The 23,541-nt window shown below is 34.7% G+C and overlaps 1 protein-coding gene across 1 annotated transcript; it reads left to right on the forward strand.

The window, feature by feature from the left end:
- The first annotated feature begins 134 nt into the window (after positions 1-134).
- LOC105208814 (serine/threonine-protein phosphatase 2B catalytic subunit 3) lies at positions 135-23,032 on the forward strand. The gene is made up of 2 exons (XM_011178862.3): positions 135-294; positions 17,632-23,032. Exon 2 carries the CDS (start codon positions 17,757-17,759, stop codon positions 19,497-19,499), a length of 1,743 nt encoding a protein of 580 aa, XP_011177164.2. The 5' UTR covers positions 135-294; positions 17,632-17,756; the 3' UTR covers positions 19,500-23,032.
- Positions 23,033-23,541: the final 509 nt, after the last annotated feature.

The raw sequence follows: 23,541 nt of genomic DNA on the forward strand, positions 1-23,541 counted from the left end.
CGTTTCACCATTGGATCCAAGACAACAACTTCCGACAGCAGCGTCATCTGCCGTGCGTCAAGCAACAAACGCGACATCTTGTGCGCCTTTTTGATTGAAAAATCGATTTGGCAGCACTGCTGAGAGCTAGTCATGTATTAGCAGAGAACGAAAAATATTAGTTTTTCTTTCACATCATTTTGTCGCGGACGGGGAAAATTTTTGGTCGCAGTGCGAAATTGATAGTTTTTTGTTTTGTGAAATTCTAATTGGAAATTAACAAGAACTAAATAAAATCAACTAACAGTGTTGAATGTGAGTACATAAGTTGATACAGTGTATTGGTGAATTGAATTTTGCAGGAAATGCAATGAAAATCTATCAGAAGCAGGCTCCAGAAAAATTAGCAAAAAGTTGAAGTTCGAAAAACGCAACGGTGAACGAGAAGAAGCACATAAAAGATACATTTTAGGACAGGAGATTGGATTTTCCTTTGCTTAGCCTGCGGTGGTGTGAAGGGACATTTTCGAAAATTACAGAACCTCCCCTCCGCCCCACACCTTTTCGTAGGGTGGTTGACTGTGTAGAGCGACTGCGACTGCGACTGAACACTAGCCAACGGTTGGTTGGTTGGTTGTCAGCTTGGTGGTTGCCGAATGAAATATGGGTTGCGTGGTGCCTCACACAAATACCTATACACAAATACATACATACATACATACGTGCGCTTCTAAGTAAGTACGAGTATGTGTGTATGTATGTGAAAATATAGGCGAACACCCCATAAGCTGCGCTAGGTGGGTCGTTAAAAGCAGAGTTAGTCAGTCAGGAATTTTTCAATGCTTCCCAATTTTGTGTGCGCATACCCAGTGAGCGCAAGGATTAAAATTTTACTCGCGCAATGCAGTGACCTGGATGTGGTTGTTAATAATGCGAGTGGGAGAAGCAGTACATATCGGTATGGCGATATGCGCACAAATTACCGTTGCTTTTATATTTGCTTTTCATATTCTTGTTCCTTTTTTTTGTTGCCTTGCGTTGTTGTTCCTTTGCTACTTATTGCAGTGCTTGTTATTGTTTACGAGTACAAGCACGAACAACGTTTCATAGAAGCAAATAAAGGCAAAAAAAAAGCGAAAAAAAACTAAAAAAAATGTCTGGGCTGACCGCATACATAGCGCCGATATTGAAACGAAAGTAAGGCAATACAAGCAGGTAACAGGTAATAATGTTTTTCAAGGGGCTTTCACGTTGTAACAACATAACGGAAAACAGGGCGCACTAGAGTTGGTTGGAAAAAAATGTCAGCAGTGAAATACACTATTATTACACCTTCACGAATGATTTTCCACGGATTTTTCTACAAGCATGCAAGCATGTAATAGCATATGTGTGTGATACATAAAATTTTAATTACAAATATTATATACATACATATGTACATACAAACATACTGACTATGCTATGCGCTCGCGTATAAGTATGCTGTTGCGCTGAAAAAAAGGTGGCTGCCACCCAAAAGTAAACGAAAGTTGTGCGAAAAATGTTGGTGAAGTAATACTTTTATGGCCCCCAAGTACATACTTTAATACAAAAATATATATACATTTAATGTGCACACACACGCGCATACTTATATTTTTTCTTCTAAATGTATGTGGCACTACATATGCGAGTACGAGTAACTGTGCTGAGAATTTGGCATGAATACAAATGTGCTATTGCTGCTGCTGCTGCTGTAGGCATTGGCGAGCAGAAAAAGTAAGCAAAGCGTATCGTAAAATAATTGAAGAAATTAACAACAACACTAAAAAATAGAAAATTGAAAAAAAATTGAAAATAAAAACAAAAAATTAAGTAAAACAAAATTAGAAAACTAAACTAAATACTTGTGAACATTTTTGAAATAAAAACAAATGGCAATTTGTTTCAACTTTACTGCGCTGCGGCGGGCGAGGCGCTTGCTGGCTGCTACAACACGCTAAAAATAGCTGGCACATTAGAAAATCAAACACGGTTTGCGGCGCTATATAGTAATTTTGCGCTATAAGAACAGGAGTAACTTGCTTTTTTCAAAATTGAAACGCTTTACACAAGGTAACGTGCCAGCAAGCGCTGCTTTCAGGTAAAAAATTCTACATACCTATAAATAGTATGTATGGAAAAGCGCCACAGCTATGCAAATATCGAAGTTATTTGCTAAACTCTGACGCAGATACATATATACACATTTGTATGTATGTATATGCAGGCGCTTATCGTCAGCTTTCAAGTCGCTTCGATATCCAATGAATATCCACATGAATTTACAAAATATACTTACTTACATATGCACATATGTACATACATGCGTGTGTATATATGTATGTACATCGTAGAATGTTTGCTTGTATGTGTTTGTTATAATTTTTACGCGTTCGAAAGCAACAAGTTTGATAATTATGCTGCGCACTGATAAACATTTATGAAATGCCAAAAACCAGTTTATCCAATTAGCTCGGCATAGGTGCGCGCACTCTCCTACACAACTCCAAAAACGTGTGGATTTGTGCTGTTTACTTTGTTTTTGTTTAAATATTTTTCAACGTTTTAGCGCTAAGACGTAAATATTTTGTCAAAATAGTTATTACTATGGTAGACCTTTGTCTCACGCTTGAGAAATAGTTTTTATTTGTGTAACGAAGTGTAAATCTTTGTCTTTAATATTTGATGCTTTTAAAAAATATTGCTTCTAAATATTAAATAACACAAATGACTTGACAAAATATTAAATGACCTCAAACAAGTTTAATATTTAAGGGGTATAAATATGTTTGTATGTATGTACATATGCATATGTAAAAGTGAAGCTGTAATAATATTGTAGCGAGTAGCAAACTGCTCAATCATGCAAAACCAAAAAAAATATATAAAGAATCTTTTTGTTGTAATTTGTAACTCTAAAGGTATGACTATAGAATTTTTTTTTTTTTTTTAAAAAAACAACAACAAAACTAAAATGTTGTGGTCTTGAAATTACAAAAAATATAAAATAAAAGCAAATACCACTTATTTACTCAAATATAATCAGCTTAATTCGTCTAAAGAGCGTTATCTTATATTTTTATCGCACAAAAATCTTGAAGTTAGTTGACAAAATATATGAAATTTAACGCGCTCAGCAGTGAAAAACCGCAAATAATAGCTTTCGGAAACTTTTTGTTGTTTTTAAATGTTTATAAATGTGTTTCGTATTGATTTTTACCTCCAATAAGGCTGTTGCTTATAGCAAAAAATACAAAAAAAATTTGAAAAAATTTGCTCGAAAATATCGAAATTCAAAATTAGTTTGATAAACAGCTTCGAAATCGTTGCAAACTTTGCTGACAGACACAGCATTCATTGATTAGCCAACGTTAAAGCTGAAAAAGTGGCAGACTGAATGTGATGTGTTCAAAAAATAGCGGGAATTGTAAAATTTTAAATTTCAATTTACAAGATTTTTATATAATGTTGAGAGGTATGTATTCACTCCGACAGCAGGGCGGCAATACTGGCATTGGAATCGATGACAGTACGCTCTGCGCTAGTTAAGGAGTGCCTTAGATCCTTATCAATAGCTTCCAGCTATTTTGCAATCCGACTAGTGTGGGTACCCGATCACCGCGGGATCGCTGTATAGCGGACAAGCTTGCAAAGGAGGGTACCCTAGCTACATTGACGTTGGAATGGGAGCGCATTGGTAGTCCATGGTACACCTGCGCAAGAGCGCTGGACATGCAGACTACGCATGAGCTCGTCAAACGCTGGTCAACTACCAGTACTTGTGTAGTGGCGAGGTCCTTTTGGCTCTCTGTGGAGCGTAAGCGGTCCTTTCAACTGCTTTCTCTGAGCAAGGTCCATCTCAGCGCCATCATAGGTGTACTTACTGGACATTGTCCAATGGGTACCCATGCGGTTAGACTTGGGATCGTGGCAGATGCAAGTTGCCAAAGCTGTATGGAGGAAGGCGAGATGGAATCATATAAGCATTTCCTACTGCATTGTCCAGCTTTTGCCAGACTGAGGTTGAAACACCTCCGAAAGCCCTTTTTCGGCGATCCTAGCGAATTGGCTAGAATCGATATTACCAGTGTTAAGAAATTTATAACGGATTCCAAGCGGTTTGCTGAATCTTAAAGGTCTTTGATCCACAGGGAGTTTTATTGGTACCACAATGGACAGTGCCAGGCTGTCTAAGTGAGATCTTCTGTCTTTGCAGAGATCTGCCTACAAACCTAACCTAACCTAACCTATATAATGTTGAAAGCATGCATAATATCAAATGGGGACTAGTTTAAAGACGACAACATTAATGTAGCCGAGTGCAACAGTATTTGTTTTTTTTGTTTTTCAAAAAATTAAAATTAACGTTATTTTTTGAACACAACTCGTATGTATTTCTGTATTATGCTGAAAAATAGTTTAGTACAAACTTTTTCTAGCTACAGCTGTTCTAATAGCGAATTTTTTTATGTTTCAAATAAAAAAAAAAAACAAATTCAATTTTACACTGCCGCAAGTGTGCTACTAATAAACGCTTACACGCTGCGCGTTGACGCTGTTGTCTCATTTCAAATTGTCTTACAACGCGCCAACAACAGCTTTTGTTATTATTTTAAAAATAAGTATATGCCACAATGTAACAACAGTACGCGCACATACATATTAACAACCACCGTGACAACACCAGCTATTTCGCCACACAGAATGATGTGTCCACCCAACTTCCCACTAACGTGTCGGCATTGGAATGAGCACAGCCAAACAAGTAGCTTACTATATTCGTACTAGTATAGGCACAAGGCATACATACATACATACATACATACATACATATATGTAATATACTTTCTATGCATACAAATAGCAACGGATGTTGTACATAGCACAAGCGAGTACACAATGAAGCATGTAACAAACATAAATGCATACAAACATACATATCTACATGTATGTGGCTATATATGCATATATCTATATATGCAAGTGTGTGTGTGCTTTCATGTCATCGTGCAACAGTAGAGCCAACACTTTACTTCAAAAACGATAAAATTAGACAAAGTGTCTGCCTGCTAGCTACATACATACATAGTTGGCTAGCTAGCCTACCTGCTGGCGTCCAATCTGCAAGTCTCCAATGCGTACGCACATTTGCTTTCACTGGCACCGCGCGTTCGCCACCTTTTTGTTGCCACACCTGTCAACCCGCAAGTGTTTGCAAGTTTGCCGTTATTCGCATTTCCTCTCCCCCACTTTTCCTCTATTTGCACTGCAGCGCATAGCGGCGGCAGCAGCAACAAGCCGAAACTGTGCAACTGTAAAAGTTTTGTGCTGAAACAAAATGTTCTGTGAAGTAATTAGAGAGATGTGCTTTCACCTACATTTGTAGAATTGTTCAAAAATAGCCGTTTAGATGTGTTGTTTTTTTCTTTAGAAACATATTTTTGTAAGTGTAACACATGAAAAGTTAGGCGATTTTGGTGAATTGTTTTTTAAAGAAAGTACTCTATTGAGTGTGTCGAAGTTTTTTAGACATAATAAGGTATATTTTCAACTATATTTAAATATTTTTTTTTTTTAATATTAAAAAATATCGGAGTGCCAAAAAAAAGTTTCCCAACTACTGACACGATTTCAGCCGCTGAAATTGAAAAAAAATCAAAAAGGGTATTAAAGCTGAAGTTATTTCCTATACAAATGACGATTTTTGATATCAAAAACAAGAAAAAGCATTAAATTCGGCTGTACCGAAGCTAATATACCCTTCACAGGTGCATTTCTTTTAGTAACTATGTGTTTAAGCAAATCTAAAGACGTAAGAAAAAGTAAGTAAAAAACTTACTCTACTGGCAGCTATATGCTATAGTGAACCGATCTGAACAATTTTTTCGGAGATTAAATTATTTCTATGAGCAATAACACACCAAATTTCGTGAAAATATGTAGTAAAATGCGGAAGTTTTCCATACAAGCCCTTGATTCCGATCGTTCAGTTTGTATGTCAGCTATATGATATAGTGGTCCGATATCCTCAGTTCCGACAAATGAGCAGCTTCTTGAAGAAAAATAACATCTGCAAAATTATACAGACGGACATGGATAAATCGACTCAGCTCAACATACTGATCGTTTATATATATATACTTTATAGGGTCTCCGACGCTTCCTTCTGCGTGTTACAAACATCGTGACAAACTTAATATACCCTGTCTGTTCAGGGTATAATTAACAAAATGCTGTAGCTCTGAAGAAGAATGTAGTTTTTTAGGTAAAAAACTGGTCTTTTTTAAATGACAAATTGACTGATTTCAACCAATCAAAAGAATATTCAAGAATACTCAGTAAAATTCGAAGTCAATCCGTCAATTTCTTGTTGAGTTATGAAGTGAGCAATTATGAGAAAAGTCGTTTCGAGAAAAACGCGTTTAAAGTTACGACTATAGCGGCTTATACCTGCGAGCGCCGCTCTTTAAAACTGCCATTCATAAACTATTCAAGACACGACCTTACCGCTTTCACAGGGTATTTTTGAAAGCATAAACTATCGAATAAGCAAAAAATAAAATAAAATAAGTTTTTTTGAAAATATCACACTGGTTAGCCCCTTAAAAAAATTAAAAATTTTAATTTTGGTCTATTGTGTGTAATTTGTATTTGTATTTCCTCTAACTTTCATATACTCAAAAGTGATGTAATTATAATGTGTAAGATTAATTTTTTTATTGAAATCGCTTTGTTACAACGACAGAGAAAATCAACAAAATTTAAAATTTTAAATTCAAAAATAATTTTGTGATTCTTAATTATGAGAGAGTGTGTATACCCAAATTAATAGAATTGTTCTATTTTTATTTTCAAATGCTCTAGATGTGGTAATTAGGATCTAGTTTTTGTATTTTCTTCTCTTCTTCTTCTTCTTTGACACTAAAATCGTGGGCCAGTCTGGGCCGAGAACATGAAACCTCGCCATTTGCCTTTATTATTTGCGAAGACCAGCCAGCTGTACATCCCAAGTGCAGACAGTTCCCAATGCATTAGGTCCTTCCATTGGATGCGTGGGACAACGGAAGGAAAGGTTGTTGTCCTGCCATGGTCTCAATTCGAAGGATCTTTTCATTGGAGCATCGTCTTTCATACGTACCGACAGGCCTAACCAACGCATTTGTTGAATATTTATGCGCTTAACTATATCCATGTTGCGGTAGAGCTTGATTCCATCTTCTTTGGTACTCTTCGCTCACGCAGACGGCTCCAAAGATTTTATATAGTGCTCCCAGTACATTCTTATCGCGAGTTGTCATTGTGCATGTTTCTGTGCCATATAATAGGACGGGAGTAATGAGAGACTAATAGGGGTAATTTTTATTCTTCGAGAGAGAGAGATCTGCTATTCAATTGCCTACCGATCCGATCGATGTTTTAAGAGAGAATGGAATTTTTTTGTAAAATATTTCAAAACTCTTACAACAACAAATTTTGATTTATTTTTAAGTTAATTGGGCTCCTAAAATGTCAAAGTAATGTGTTTGTTGCAAAAATGAAAATATATTAGGTCTACAACTTTGCTTCCGCCGTTTTTTTTATTTTAAGCCTTTTTTGTATAAAAACTTTTACAAAAATGTTATTCAAACTATTGGCTGTCGCTAGCTACTACTTTTGACCATCTTTCTGCAGCATGCGTATTCCGGGCAAATGTCGAGAATTCGGCTCAAAAAGTGACATTTTCAGTTGAGAATAAGTTTGGGATGCAAACAGATCTCTACAAATATTTTGTGGGGTTAATGTTGACACAAATGTCCAAGATCGATATAAAACGATTTAATCGATTTAATCGACCAGTGCCTGACCGTAGAGACATCTATTGGAAAACGGCGGAAGCAAAGTTGTAGACCATAAAACGTAATTTAGTATTCACTTTTCTTGTGTAACCTTTATATTTATAAATATTATTTTATTCTAAACAAAATTCGATTATTGACTATCGATTATTTTCTCGGCAAATCGATTGCTAAGTAAATAGTGTGCCAAACGACTTTGACATCATTATTGTTTTATTATTATTTAGACAAAATTTGTGCTTATTTTCAATTTCATTTTGACAGGATTAGCTAATCTCACTTTGGTGTTTGCACAAACACACACACACATACATACATATGTATGTACATAGGCACATACAAAATGTTCAAATGAGCATTGTGTATGGTTATACGATCATTCTAATAAACTAAAACGGCGCACATACAAACATACTCCGACAAACAAGTGTGTATATGCTGATCAAACACAGATGGACGAAACTGAAGGAAATGCCAAACTGCTGACCAATACGCCGTGTGTACTCGCGAAAATAATAATAAAAAAGCGTTGAAAATAAAAGAAAATTGCAGGTGTTTGCGCGAAAGCTAAACAATAAGTTGGCACACACGCAACTACACATGTATACACACACAGACATACATATGTATAAGACTCATAAGAAGACCAAGTCTAGCGGTGTATTACAGATAATTGTGTATTTCCTTACATGTGTTCGAGTAATTAAAGTTCATACTTATGCATATATATTTATAAATATGTTTATATGCATGGTATATTCGCGAATATAAATAAATACATAACTGAAGAATTTGTATTTTATAAACGCTTGAGCTTTTATGCGACATAAAATACTCATAGATGTTGCTGCGCGCAAAAAGTGTATTTGCATAAGTGTATATATGTATTTATATGTATGTGATATATACATAAGTGTGTGCAATTGAAGATCGTTTGCGTTGTAGTCGCAAAGGCGCAGTTTACTTGCGACCCCACACACTTCTGTGTATGTGCGTGTGTCTGCAAAAGTAGGTGCAAATTAATTGTGCAAACACGCGCATGTATTTATAAACTTTATTTACCTACTTTACACTCGTGCTCAGATAAAGGTGTTCAAACGCTGGCATGCAGAGCAAAAAAAATATTGTATAGCTAAAACTTCTTCTTCAGAGCTCGCTGCTGCTATTGCCACCTATTATGTTTTATGGCGAAGTAAAAATTTATACAGTGGAACTTCAATACATCGAAGTTGAAAAAATACTGTTTAGAATTTTGTAAAATATTTTGTTGAATCTCTGACTCAAGTGGTTTTTAGATTTGAAAAGAAATATTTTATAAGATTTTACCGAGCCGATGGATATAATGCAATTTCCGATTTCATCAGTTTTTTCAACTCTTTAAAAGATAGTTCAAGCATCCAGAAGGAAAGCTAAATAGAACATTGAATAAATAGTGTTCCTAACACTAGTTCAAAAATGGTCAAAATCTCATATATACAACATGAGTATGTCCGTTCTTCCGGTTGATTTTATACTGAATATAGCGGCTAATAAAAGATAGATCTATCTTTCGGTTAACATAATCTTGGTCCGTATCATAATGGAAAATAGATAGGTTAAATTAATTTAATCTGCATCAAATATATCTAAGGAGATGATTTTGGATCTTCCGATTACTTATAGTGCGTATATTGACAATCTAAATAAAATTATGTGAAAATGTTGTACTTGGTACCTAACCCGTTTTATCTTACGCTAGCCCTTAGAACGAGAGAACTGCATTCGGTCTGTATAATTTACTTTACCGTGGATATCGGAAATCATAAGCTGATACTAAAAATAGGCCGAACCAATCTACAACATCGACGAATACCGAATATTGATTATCGAGACCATATTCTTTATCTGTTCACACAAAAATCGGATTGACGTAATCGGAACTGTACCAGATTTTTATACGACCAACGAGTGTCCCCTCGGTAGCATTCCTCAAAATTATTGGTGAAATTTTTTCTGCAACTACAACAACAACAAAACCCCCATTATTTGTAATACAATTCTGTTGAGAGTTCGATACATTTCAGTTAAGATTTCAAAACATTTCACTAAAGAGAGTATTATAGTTTTGTTCACATAACGGTTGTTTGTAACACCCAAAACTAAACGAGTTAGATATAGGGTTATATATACCAAAGTGATCAGGGTGAAGAGTGGAGTTCAAATCCGAATGTCCGTCCGTCTGTGCAAGCTGTAACTTGAGTAAAAATTAAGATATCTTGATGAAACTTGGCACACTTATTTCTTGGCACCATAGGAAAGTTGCTTTCGAAAATGATGCAAAATCGGACCACTGCCACGCCCACAAAATGGCGAAAACCGAAAACACATAAAGTGCCATAACTAAGCCATAAATAAAGCTATGGAAATAAAAGTTGGTAAAAAGGATCGCACTATGAAGGAGCATATTTGGATGTATTTTTTTTGGGAAAGTGGGCGTGGCCCCGCCCCCAAATAGGTTTTCTGTACATATCTCGCAAATCAATATCTGATAATAACCACGCAAAGGTTAGGTTGAAAATTACTAAAAGTGGGTTAACTCACTAACGAAAAAAATTTCACATAAGAAATGGCAAATTGAAGCTGCACTCAGATTTTTTTACAAAATGGAAAATGGGCGTGGCGTCGCCCACTTATGGGTCAAAAACCATACCTCAGGAACTACTCGACCGATTTCAATGAAACTTGGTTTGTAATAGTTTACATCCCAATGATATGTTGTGAAAATACGCCAAACCGCTTTACAACCACGCCTACTTCCTATATACCAGAACTTTGAAGGCGATCTGAATCGTTTACTTAACAATATATAAAGTAAGCACTAGTGAAGATATCGGTTTCAAGGCCCCATTTAGCGAACATGAGGACCTCGGTGCTTCTAACCTAATATTAGGGTTTCCAACTTTCAATGGACTTTATACAATATATATGACGAATATGTGGGTCAAATTATGTATTATATAATATAAATAAAGTTAAATAAATAAATTGCGAGAGTATAAAATGTTCGGTTACACCCGAACTTAGCCCTTCCTTACTTGTTTTAATTTTTTTTTGGGCAAAAGAAATTTTGATTTTCTACTACTTTGCATATATATTTGCTCTTAAATAAATCAATAAACAGTCCGTATATCGAGTTTCCACTGTCCAAATCACTCAACGCTTTGCATTATTCATTGCTCGCTGGTATTATAAATCTCTGACTCTACTGATAGATGTGTTCTCAAAAGTTACTCATACCACACGGCTAACATGTGTCAGCTGAAAATACCACCTGTCTAACATGTGGCAACTTGTTGAAATCATATTTTAGTGAAAAGGGTAAACAATGGTAAAGATTTCTTCTAATTTTATGAGAAGCTTCACTTAAGCTTTTTGCTTGTTTAGCTTTGGCATTATATTATTTCCAAGCAAAACTATTTAAAGGACTAATTAATTGTAGTTATAAATGAATTTAAAAATAAAATATAGTACTGCTTACCTGTGTTTACTGGTGAGAAATTATACTTTCTTGTATTTTATTTATTTCGTTATACAACTGGCTGAAATAAAATAATAATAATATAGCATTAGAAATATTTTTTTTTTTTATTTTGTGAGAAGTGTTTGAAATCAATAGCAAATGCTTATGAAATTAAAATTTTATAGAAGTATTTACAGTAAATTATTATTATTTTTTATTTATTATATTTTTTTAATATTTATATTTATATATTTTTATTTATTATATTAAATTATTTTTAAAATTGCACTAAAACTATTTCGTTTCAACTTAACGTTTCCGCTAATGCGTGCAATCCCATCAAATATTTATTTACATGAATTATTTACACATTTCACTTTGAAGTCTGTTATTTTTGTGTCTCTAATAGGCATATATAAATAAATATTTAATTAATGTTCAATTAGTTCTCATTATAAATTCGACTGTTAGACCATAATGCCTGTGATAAATACCGTTAAATAGAAAATCCAAAGTATACTTGATTGAAATTTCTTGTAGTGAGGGGAAATACTACCAAAAAATCTTGTCGATTCATCGCAATTTCACATTTTTTAGTTTGGTTAGTAATAAAGAGTCGGTAGAAAAATGCACCACACCAGCTGGGTACAAGGGCGGCTTTTTATTTATTATTTTTATGATTTCTATTATTGAAATTCCATTACACACTAATTTTCTTTATTTTTCCTGCTCGTGGCAGCATAATCATGCCCACTAGTGTACTCGAAGAATAAGTAAGCGCGTGCAAAAAATTAAAATCATCAAACTATTAGAATGATAAATGAATCTTTTAACTTCTGTACAGATTTTATTGAAGTCACTTCGCACATAGATACATCTGTATATATGTGTATGTATATATGCCAGTACATACGTGTTTACACATAAATTAACAATCAATTCCATTTAATGGCATTGCATTCTAATTGATTTCTTTAAATCACTTATTTCTAAGGCAAATACGAGAATTCCATGTTCAAGCACATTTTTGAAAGGAGTAAATTTGAGAAATTGTTATAAAATGAATCAATGAATAATGATTGTACATACATATGTGACGACATTGAAGGGGTAATTGTCTAGATAGTTAAAAAAGAGACATACAATGTGTATGAAATCATCTCCGTTTTTGACAGCGCATTGTGACTTGAAGTTGAGTGCTGAGAGAGAAATGACAAAGAAAAGCGGATAAAATGAGAAAAATATATAAAGAAATAAGAAAAGAATATATATATTAATATAATAACAATATTATTAACGAAATATCAGCTTCTGATTTTATAAATTTACTTTTACTTCTTCGCCGAGTTGCATAAAAATAATAATTTTCGAAATAATGTGAAAACATTAAAAAAAAAATACAATTTTATTTGGATTATTGGCACATGACACATTGATAGTTTGTATCATTATATTAAGTATGTATTAAATATTAAAATTAAGTGCAAGAAATTCGAAAATCTCGTAAAGTCACCTCATAAATATCGAAATATTGTGCAATAATATTGCAGCCTCGTATTTTACGTTATGTGGTGTCAAAGTAAAAACAATTTCTGCACTCTTGCACTCATTTTCATGGAAATATGTATGCATATTTTTGTATAGTAAATAGAAATAGGCTCGTAAATTTGCACTAATAAACATACATATATGCAGCTATATGGTTGCTTGCTTGAAATTTACATCACATTCTACGCCGGACACCAATAAATTAAGAGCAAATATTTATCTTGCACCTTTTATGCGTCGCCGTTGTGGTCAAACATAATATACGGGGGGCGTTCAAAAAATAACGGGAATTTTGGTTTTTTGAAAAAAAAAAAAATTATTTAGTTGACTACATTATGTGGCATAAGTGTATGTATATCATAACATAATCAAAAAATCCCGTTTCCCTCGTATATTAGGTGTGTTCAAAAAATAACGGGAATTTTGGTTTTTTTGAAAAAAAAAATTTATTTAGTTGATTACATTATGTTGTCACCTTTAAAATAGTACACATTTCAGTGCATAAATATATGTATATCATAACATAATAAAAAAAATTCCCGTTATTTTTTGAACACACCTCGTATATACAGTCATACATATATTATATAGAATTTATGAATTTTATTGGCTTTTGTAGTATGAAATCCAGACAATTATGTGCAACGAGCGCGTGACCACCAAACGTTGTGCCATGAATTGAAACCCCAACTGTAGAATGTAATATTTAAAATTATAAAAGCAAAGCTGTTGACACGCCTGACCAAGCATAATCATACTGAAATGCGATCATAAAAATCTTTGAGTCATACAGCGTCGAGTTAAAGAGTCATTTGGGCTGTAAAATGAACACGCGCGCAACGAATTGTCGAATTGGCAATGAAAAAGCGCGACCAAAGGCCTAGAACAGTTACAAAAGTATATTTGTAAATACATTGTAATCTTATGAATGTGTGTTTGTATATATAAAAGTCGTTTCCTCAACGTTTGTTAGGCTTTACAGCACACAGGTATGTCGCGCCACCAAAAACAAACAGAAAAATAAATTATTTTAAAATTATAAGAAAAAAAAAGAAAGACAAAAAGAGAAAAAGAGAAAAAAAAAACGCGAACAACAAAGTCACAATTGTTTTGCGAGAAATTAAACAATAGAAGTTTCTACTCAGCTGCGGGCCACATGTCGTATAAGTAACATGTACACCCATACATATAGTACATGCAGGGTTATATGCACCACGGTATACACGGTAAATGCGGGTGCAAACGCTAACCGTGCCAAATACACATTTGTCTAAAAAGCAACACATTTGCATACAAACATACACATATACATATTTGCATATACACATCAGTCCATTTGTATATATGTATGTACTTTGGTAGGCAATGCATATTATTTACCAACAAGTGTGCGCTCGCCTTGCCTTCGTGCCATCAACTGCATGCTTGCGTGTGTGTGTGTGTGTGTGCTTGTGCGCGAAAGTGTGCTTTCGCAAATCGTTCTCTCATTACGTTCTAAATTAATTGAAATAATTTACTTGCGTTTGTGCAAATGAATATGCATTGAGGTGCATTTTACCACGCTATCACGCTACCCCCTAGTTACCCTCGCTTCCCCTCAATTGCGTATACGAATTTTAAAGAGGATTTGCGGGATTAAAATGCAATCGCCTATGACACCACCGCGCCATTGTAAATACATATCATATATGGCCGAATGTCACCGCATCGCAATGCATAAGCGAGCGCTTAATGAGAATATCTCGTAAATATGTTTGCATTGCATTGCCAGCGCAAGCCGTTCGCCTAATTGTTGATGCATTTATAGCGCCAAACAAAGAATTATTTGCCAATGCTGTTTTTGAAATGAATAATTAGTATTAATAAGCGATATGAGCCGCAAACAACTTTGGCCGGAATAGACAAGTGTAGCAGCAAGCGCTTCCCATAATTTTATTTACTACAATTGTTCCCCGGGAATTGAGACAGACTACATTGCGACATCATTTTGCAATGCTATTCTAAATCAACTGACACTTTTTAATTCGTCTAATAATTATACATGTTGCCAACTAAATTAACTTTTGTCAAATGTGCAGGTACTACCGTCCGAGGTACACTGTCTGAATGTGAGCAAAATGAAAAATTACAAAGAATTTGAAAAATTTCGACACGCCTGTCTAAATTCATATTAAATTAAGTGTGAAATATTTTAGTTTGGGTACAGCCGTGTATTAGGTTAGATTGTGCCAGTTTCTATGATTGATCCGCAAGCCGGAGATCACACTTGGACTACTACAGGCAAGACCTGTCCTTGTGAAATACTTGAATTCTTACAAAATCTGCATACGATTTGAATGTCTGTATGAGCTCTAAGGCATTTCAATCTTGTTCTTCCAAATGCAGGAAAGTTAAGACGGACTTGTTGTTGTGTTGTACGAAACTCTACTTCGCCCCATACAACTGGGGAAAGGCAAACCTTGCTGAGATCGAAGAATTATTTACCTCGAACCAGTAGAATATTACGACTGAACAAATTCTGGTATTTGACCACGGCTTGCAAAACTTTGTTGAGGCTATGACTTCTACTAGAAAAGCATAGGAAGACAGCGGACTTCCAGCATATTCCAATTCAGTGAGATAGAACTACCATTCCTAGCTATCAACTTACAATTACCCTGTACATCCCATAATAAGCTTTTAATGAAACCGGCCATTAAAAATTTATGTAATTCCTGAGAGGAAGCCATATCAACTAATTCTACTGAGATATGTGTCACTTATATTGATTTGTGTGGTATAATTTCAACTGAAAAGAAGAGATCTTCGTATTCAGTATATGACGCTTAATAGATGGTAGAGGGTAGCCGGTTATAGCCGAATCGAGGAGAGCGCGCCACTCCTCTCTTTCCTTCGCTGTTCGGCGCCAGTTGGAGATTCCAAGTGCCACCAGGTCGCTCTCCACCTGGTCCCTACAACGAAGTGGAGGCCTTCCCCTTCCTCGGCTTCCTCCGACGGGTACTGCATCGAACACTTTCAGAACTGGAGTGTTTTCGTCCATTCTGACAACATGACCTAGCCAGCGTAGCCGCTGTCTTTTTGTTCGCTGAACTATGTCAATGTCGTCGTATAACTCGACGCTCATCGTTCCATCGTCTGCGGTATTCGCCGTTGCCAATGTACTGAGGACCATAAATTTTGAGCAAAATTTTCCTCTCGAAAACTCCTAGTGTCGTCTCATCTCATGTTGACATCGTCCAAACTTCTGTACTATAAAGCAGGACGGGAATGATAAGCGACTTGTAGAGTTTGATTTTGGTTCGTCGAGAGAGGACTTTACTTTTCAATTGCCTACTCAGTCCAAAGTAGCACCTGTTGGCAAGAGTGATTCTGCGCTGGATTTCGAGGCTGACATTGTTCGTGTTGTTGATACTGGTTCTCAGGTATACGAAATTATCTACGACTTCGAAGTTATGACTGTCAACAGTGACGTGGGAGCCAAGACGGTAGAGTCCGACCGATTAATCAGCGTTGGTAGCGGCATCGACCACAAAATTCAGCATCGGTCAAAAATTTGGTCAATCCATAGTGGATTGTGTAGATCGATTTTAATAAATATTAAAATATATCGTATTTTATCTGATATACTACACAATATATAAATTTGATTCAGTACTCTTGACTATGGGAAGGCATAGACCGATTTTATTTGTTCTAAATTATGTTTAATGGGAAATAGGTATGGTTGTGGAAGGTTCGGACCATTTACGAATTATACTTAAAGAGCATCGTAAGAATTCATACCAAATTGTACAATCATTTCACTGAGGATATACTTAATGGTTAATGGGAATAAATTCAACGATCGCTGTTATATATTTCGATATTTTATTTCCGAAATATTTTTTTGTTTGTGATCAAGTTTCAACAATTTTACAGTGTGTATGAATACTATGTACTTCTTTTGCTTTCTAAAGTGGTTGTCGCCCCAATTTGAGTTGACTCATTTACATATATATTTAAATTATATGGTAGATTTAAATTTATTAAAAGCCTTTGATTACTTGCCCGGTTCCCAAGGCCACAATTTCACGACCACAAATGCTGTACAACAATTTGCTGTAGAGATTACAAAACTGCATATGTTGAATGTTATTTATTAACCACAAAGGCACATAGCCTTATCGGTCAATTATTTTTAAATGCATAAATTACTTCTTTTTGTTTTTGTTTTTTATGAACTTGTATATTACTCATACGACAAATGTTCAAATTATACCCTAAGAGTAGAAATTATGAGTCCCCCGCTGAAAATGAGCTTTATTCTGCGATGTATCTGATACATACAAGTTACCAAAGGCAGTGTCAGTATTTCAGAAAAGAGGCGCAGAAAAAAGTCCGTGGAAGCTTTAAGCATAATATTCAGCCATGAACTTTAAGTTTAAATATTGCTTAATACAATTTTTCTTTGCGTTTAAATAAAATAAAAATGTAATTTCTAATAAATAAAATCCATTCATAACCTCAATATATATTCCATGAGAGGTATTCATACCACAATACACAGTGTCACCCCTTTGGCTACGCCACTGTATACGATTATGGCTCTGCAACACAATTATTTAATTCAACTTGACTGCATGATTTTTTTCATTTCTTCATTTTTAATTTTTTAATATTACTTTAGTATGCAGGAATGTGCATAAATATTATAATATATACTCGTATGTAGCAACTAAAAATCTTGGTAAATTTGTATACTTGCAGGCAGATTGTGCATTACCACTGCTAGCGACGGCCAAAAGTAGCCGCACCGCAGACAGTTTCTGGCAAATCGCTCACCAAATCACAGCGCAAAACCAAAGCGAATTTAAATAGAGGCAACAACAAACATGTCTTCGGTTACACAGCATACGGGCAATCAGCCGGTGGCGCAACAAAACGGTAAACAGCAGTCAAATGCAGCCAATGCCGCAGGCACAGTCGCCACCAACAACAACATACACGACAAAGTGAGTGGCGGCGGCGGCGGCGGCGGCAATGGGGCAGCTGGTAATGGCGCCGGTGGTGCGAACTCCGATACGCCATCACAACAAAGCCCCACCAAAAAGACAGGTCTCTCGACTAAGGAGCGCGTGATTGACAGTGTACCCTTTCCGCCGAGTCGCAAACTAACAGTGGCCGATGTGTTTGACGCACGCACCGGTAAGCCACAACATGACGTACTTAAACAACACTTCATACTTGAGGGACGCATCGAGGAGGCTGCCGCACTACGCATCATCCAGGAGGGTGCTACACTGTTGCGACAAGAGAAGACCATGATCGATATCGAGGCACCGGTAACAGTGTGCGGCGACATACATGGTCAGTTCTATGATTTAATGAAATTATTCGAAATCGGCGGTTCACCCGCCTCCACCAAGTATCTCTTCCTGGGCGATTATGTGGATCGAGGTTACTTTAGTATTGAGTGTGTTTTGTATTTGTGGTCATTAAAAATCACATACCCGAATACATTATTCTTACTGCGTGGCAATCACGAATGCCGACATTTAACGGAGTACTTCACTTTCAAACAAGAGTGTAAGATCAAATACTCGGAACGTGTGTACGATGCATGCATGGATGCTTTCGACTGCTTACCACTGGCGGCACTAATGAACCAACAATTTCTGTGTGTCCATGGTGGTTTGTCGCCTGAAATACACGAATTGGAAGATATACGGCGTTTGGATAGATTTAAGGAGCCACCAGCATTCGGTCCCATGTGCGATTTGTTATGGTCAGATCCGTTAGAGGATTTCGGTAATGAGAAGAATTCCGATTTCTACACGCACAACTCGGTGCGTGGCTGTTCGTATTTCTATAGCTATGCAGCATGCTGTGACTTCTTACAGAATAACAATCTTTTATCGATTATACGTGCACACGAGGCGCAGGACGCTGGATATCGCATGTATCGTAAAAGTCAAACCACTGGGTTCCCATCGCTAATTACCATATTCTCAGCACCGAATTATTTGGATGTGTACAATAACAAAGCGGCGGTGTTGAAATATGAAAACAATGTAATGAACATTCGACAGTTCAACTGTTCTCCACATCCTTACTGGCTTCCCAACTTCATGGACGTATTCACTTGGTCCTTGCCGTTCGTGGGCGAGAAAGTGACCGAGATGCTGGTGAATGTATTGAATATTTGCTCGGACGATGAACTCATGACCGAGGAGAGTGAAGAGCCATTATCGGATGATGAAGCGGCGTTACGTAAGGAAGTCATACGAAATAAAATACGTGCGATCGGTAAAATGGCGCGTGTATTCTCCGTGTTACGTGAAGAATCTGAATCTGTACTGCAACTGAAGGGTCTAACACCAACTGGTGCATTGCCTTTGGGCGCACTATCCGGTGGCAAACAGTCGCTGAAGAATGCGATGCAAGGCTTCTCACCCAATCACAAGATCACTTCGTTTGCCGAAGCCAAGGGACTGGATGCGGTGAACGAGCGCATGCCGCCGCGACGCGACTCGACGCCATCGCCAGCCGAGGAGGGACAAAAGTCGTTGTCAGCTGCCGCTGCAGCAGCGGCGAATGCCAATGCCAACGCCAATGCGAATGCAATCAATGGATAATTCTAAGTCCATAGTGTTTTAGTAGATATGTATGTCTGTATTTAGCCTAAGTGGCCGGATTGCAACGTTACGTTTCATAATAATATTGTGTTTGTTGTACTACGGGTAAAATACATAACGGAGTAAACGAGCGGTAGTTGGTCACCAGCCAATGGTGGTCAATATTGAAGAAATAAGGAAATATGAGCGTAACACTTACATAAGTTAAGTAACAATTCAAAAGTTTAGGAATGAAATATCAAAATACAACAAATTGAATGAATCGTGGAGTTGTGTCAAAAGTATAACAGAACAAGTAGAAGATGAAGCGGAAGAAGAAGAATAGCAAAAAAATTAAAATAATTAAAATAAATATTGAATAAAACAAAGAAAAGCAGAAAAAGGAAATGAAAAGAAATTCATAGAAAATTTAATAAATATCTCGTCGTTGTTATTTCATCTCGTCCTACTTTCGCTGCACGGTCGTACGCTAATTTATTTAATAACTGTAACTATAACTTCGCTGGCGTTGCAAATGCAACACTGCGTTGCTGATCCGTGTTTGAACGGTAATATGTTGTATTTGATATATAGTATACCGTTAGCATGTAAATGCGGGCAGTTCCCACCCCACACCCTACTTGGGGCCTGTGGTTAGGAGTTTCACGTCGTGCACACACTCATCTGGTGATCGTTTTGTGGTCTTATACGTGCCATCTTCATTATAGTCATACATACATATGTAATTGCTGCCTTTATTCGTTCTGTTCGCTCGGTCATACATATACATATACATTTACATATATATATTTTATCTAAGTCATATATGCATTTTTCAAAAATGCCTAACAATTTAAATGAAGAAAACAAAAAAGAAACGTATGTACTTGTAAAGCGATTTATTGTAAAAAATATAAATATATATATAATTTAGTTAACATGTAGTTAAAGTAAACGTATGTGTACACCCGCGTCAAACTTGCAGGTATGCTAAAACAAAAATGATTACATACATACATACGTAGTATATAGTATGTGGTATCTATAAGATACATCTGTATACATACATATATATTTTTTACTTTCTTGCGTTGGAGGAGTGCGCCAATGCCAATACTCTCGTTATAAGAACTTTGTCCAACAATCGCACACACACTTCTCTTCTCAGTCTGCATATTGCGCCTAACACACAAACACACACACACACATACATACACACTCTCTATCTCTCTCTCTAACTATCTAACTATCTGTCTCAATTACTTAGACCGAGCCGAAAAAGAATCTCGAAATAATCATAAAGCTTAGCAATTTTTATTTTGGTATTTTTATAATGATTACCTGTTAATCTATTGATGATCTACAAGTTAATATTTACAAATATGCATAATATGAATAAAAAAAAAAGAAATCAATGAATGATTGTTAAACAAATTGTGTGAAGTACGCATTCAAATTGTTTAGTTAATTGTTAATCAATGAATAGACTATCATTTTTTGTTTTTGTATTTTATATATATATATATGTATATTTTTTTTTGTTTCTTTCCTTTCTAGATCTATTAAGCGAAATGTAACTATCTACTATAAAGAATTTAATGAAATTTTTCTTAAATAATATTACATTTACTTATAACTGAAATGTGAATTTACAATTAAGATTAAAGCTAAATAAATAAATAAATAAATAAAATTAATTAAAATAAAATAAATAAATACTAAATAAATAAGTTAAATACAAAACCACAAAAAAAAGCAAAAAAAAATATATGCAAAACAAAGAACAATTGTTGCAACTATCAACGCAATCAGCAAAGCAAATGCTAAGTTAAAATAAAACCAAATACATGCATACATACTTTTTCATTAATTCATAATTATTAAATATAAAATAATATATAAAACTTATAGCAATTTGAAGTACTTTACATTATAGAAATACGTACGTACATATAACTTTAAATATCGCCCAAAGTACAGCAAAAGATAAACAACAGTTGAAACCATTGCACGAACACACAAAATTAATCAGAGAAGAGCATCGAAGCGCTGCAAGTTTAGGTCAAGTCAAGTTTCAAACAAAATGCAATAATATGCCAGGCGTGTCTGCTTTTTCGCAAATTTATTATTAGATATTTATTTGTATATATATTCTGTCAAATATTTGCTGATATATGGTTATCGTTTATCGGAAATTAATTATTGTTTACAAATCTTTCAAGCGCTTAACAGTTAATTTAATTAAACATTTTTAAGTTAAACGATTTATGAGCAACTTTAAATTTGTTTTGAGCGCTTGAGAGTAAATTGATTGATGACACACACAATATTTGATCGAATGCTTGATAAAGAGTGTGGCCTCAAATCAATGTACGGTAACTGATGTACTTGGTATTAGGCTGCGATCGATGATTGTTGATAAGACAAATTAATAAATTTGCTGAAGGCCTCGAAAAATAAAAATCTCAATTATTTGTAGTATTAATGGTTTTATTAACTAAAAATATGTAAAGAAAAATTTTTGATTTCTTGAGAATTTGATTTTCAAATTTCAGAGATGAAAAGCTCGAGAGTAAATAATTAACGAATTCTAACTGATCTACTTCGCTCACTAGAATCATGTTAAATGATAAAAGTGTGAAATAAAATCAGTTAATTTGAAGATCGAAAAATTTATAAAGGAAAACTTTAAGAAATGGTTAGAGAACAGAGCTAAAATTTGTTGAAATCATACTTTTGTTTGAAAGTATAAGTTTCAAGCATGAACTGTTAAATATCCATATAAATATTATAAAATGAAGACGCTTAGGAGCCATTACTATACTATTAACAGATCGAAACTTAAATACTTCTGTCTTTGACCCTGCTGTAGGTAGAGGCCCTACTCTATACGGTTAAAAATCAATATAAATGATGTAAAATCAGGACGATATAGCTATTATATATCACAGAATATGATCCTTTCCTCGAAAGTCAAAACTCTAAATTTTTCGAAAGTTTCATTATAATTTTTTAATTTAATTAATTAAATTTTTAAATTTTTTTTTCAAACATATTTTTAATGCATTAATATTTTTTTCACAAAGCAGACGAAGCAAAGCGAAAAGCAAAATAAAATCGTAAAGACTCTATTTAAAAAGCGTAAAGCAGCTGTGAAAGTCTCTATAGTAAAGCAACAACAAACAAATTGAAAACACATGATATCAAAATATATAACATACGTATACTATATAACAAATATACATATTAGGAAATTATTATGAAAAAGTGTGTATACACCAGAGATTGTTGCGAAGAAAGTCGCTTACGAATCAAGCTTAGCGTAAAAAACTTACATAGAAAAAAAGGCTAGTTTGAGTGAGCGAATTCATAGTAGATACGAGTATATTGTGAGTGCAAGCGGTATGAGTACGCCAGCATAGAAAAACAAAATTGCAAATTAGCAGAGAGCACATCTTCATTTCTAGATAAATCTTAAAAATTTTTCAATTTTATTGTAAAAGTTACATATTAATTACGTATATCGTAAAAAACAAAAAATAAATAAAAACAACTTAATAACAATCCAAATCATATTGCAAAGCATTAAAAAGTCATGCAAAAAAGAATAATACAATTATTATAAAAACAACAAAATAGCAAAGAAGCAAAAGCAAAAACAAAAACAAAAAAAAAACATTTGCGAGCAAGAAATTACCTTTTAACGGTATACAAAATCTTAATGCAATCCCTTATAAAATTTTTAAAAATTTAAGTAACAAAACCAAATTATCAATGTTATTTAAATAAAAAGTATAATAAAAACAACAACCAAAACGTTTACAGACTACAAAATTGAAAACAAAAAATAGTAATACAAAAAAAAAATACAAAAACAAGAAACAAAACAAAATATAAGTACCTATCCTCAAAATAAAATGCGCACATTTATTTATTTCCTTTCAAACAATTGTTTTAAATCTGAAATTTCCGCCATTTTGTTTTTTGATTTTCTTGCAATATCAGCTGTTTAACATTTTGAGGACCACTTCTTCAAATGTTACTCAAATTAATTAAGCTTCCT

Source organism: Zeugodacus cucurbitae, chromosome 5 (assembly GCF_028554725.1).
Source record: "Zeugodacus cucurbitae isolate PBARC_wt_2022May chromosome 5, idZeuCucr1.2, whole genome shotgun sequence".
Taxonomy (NCBI): domain Eukaryota; kingdom Metazoa; phylum Arthropoda; class Insecta; order Diptera; family Tephritidae; genus Zeugodacus; species Zeugodacus cucurbitae.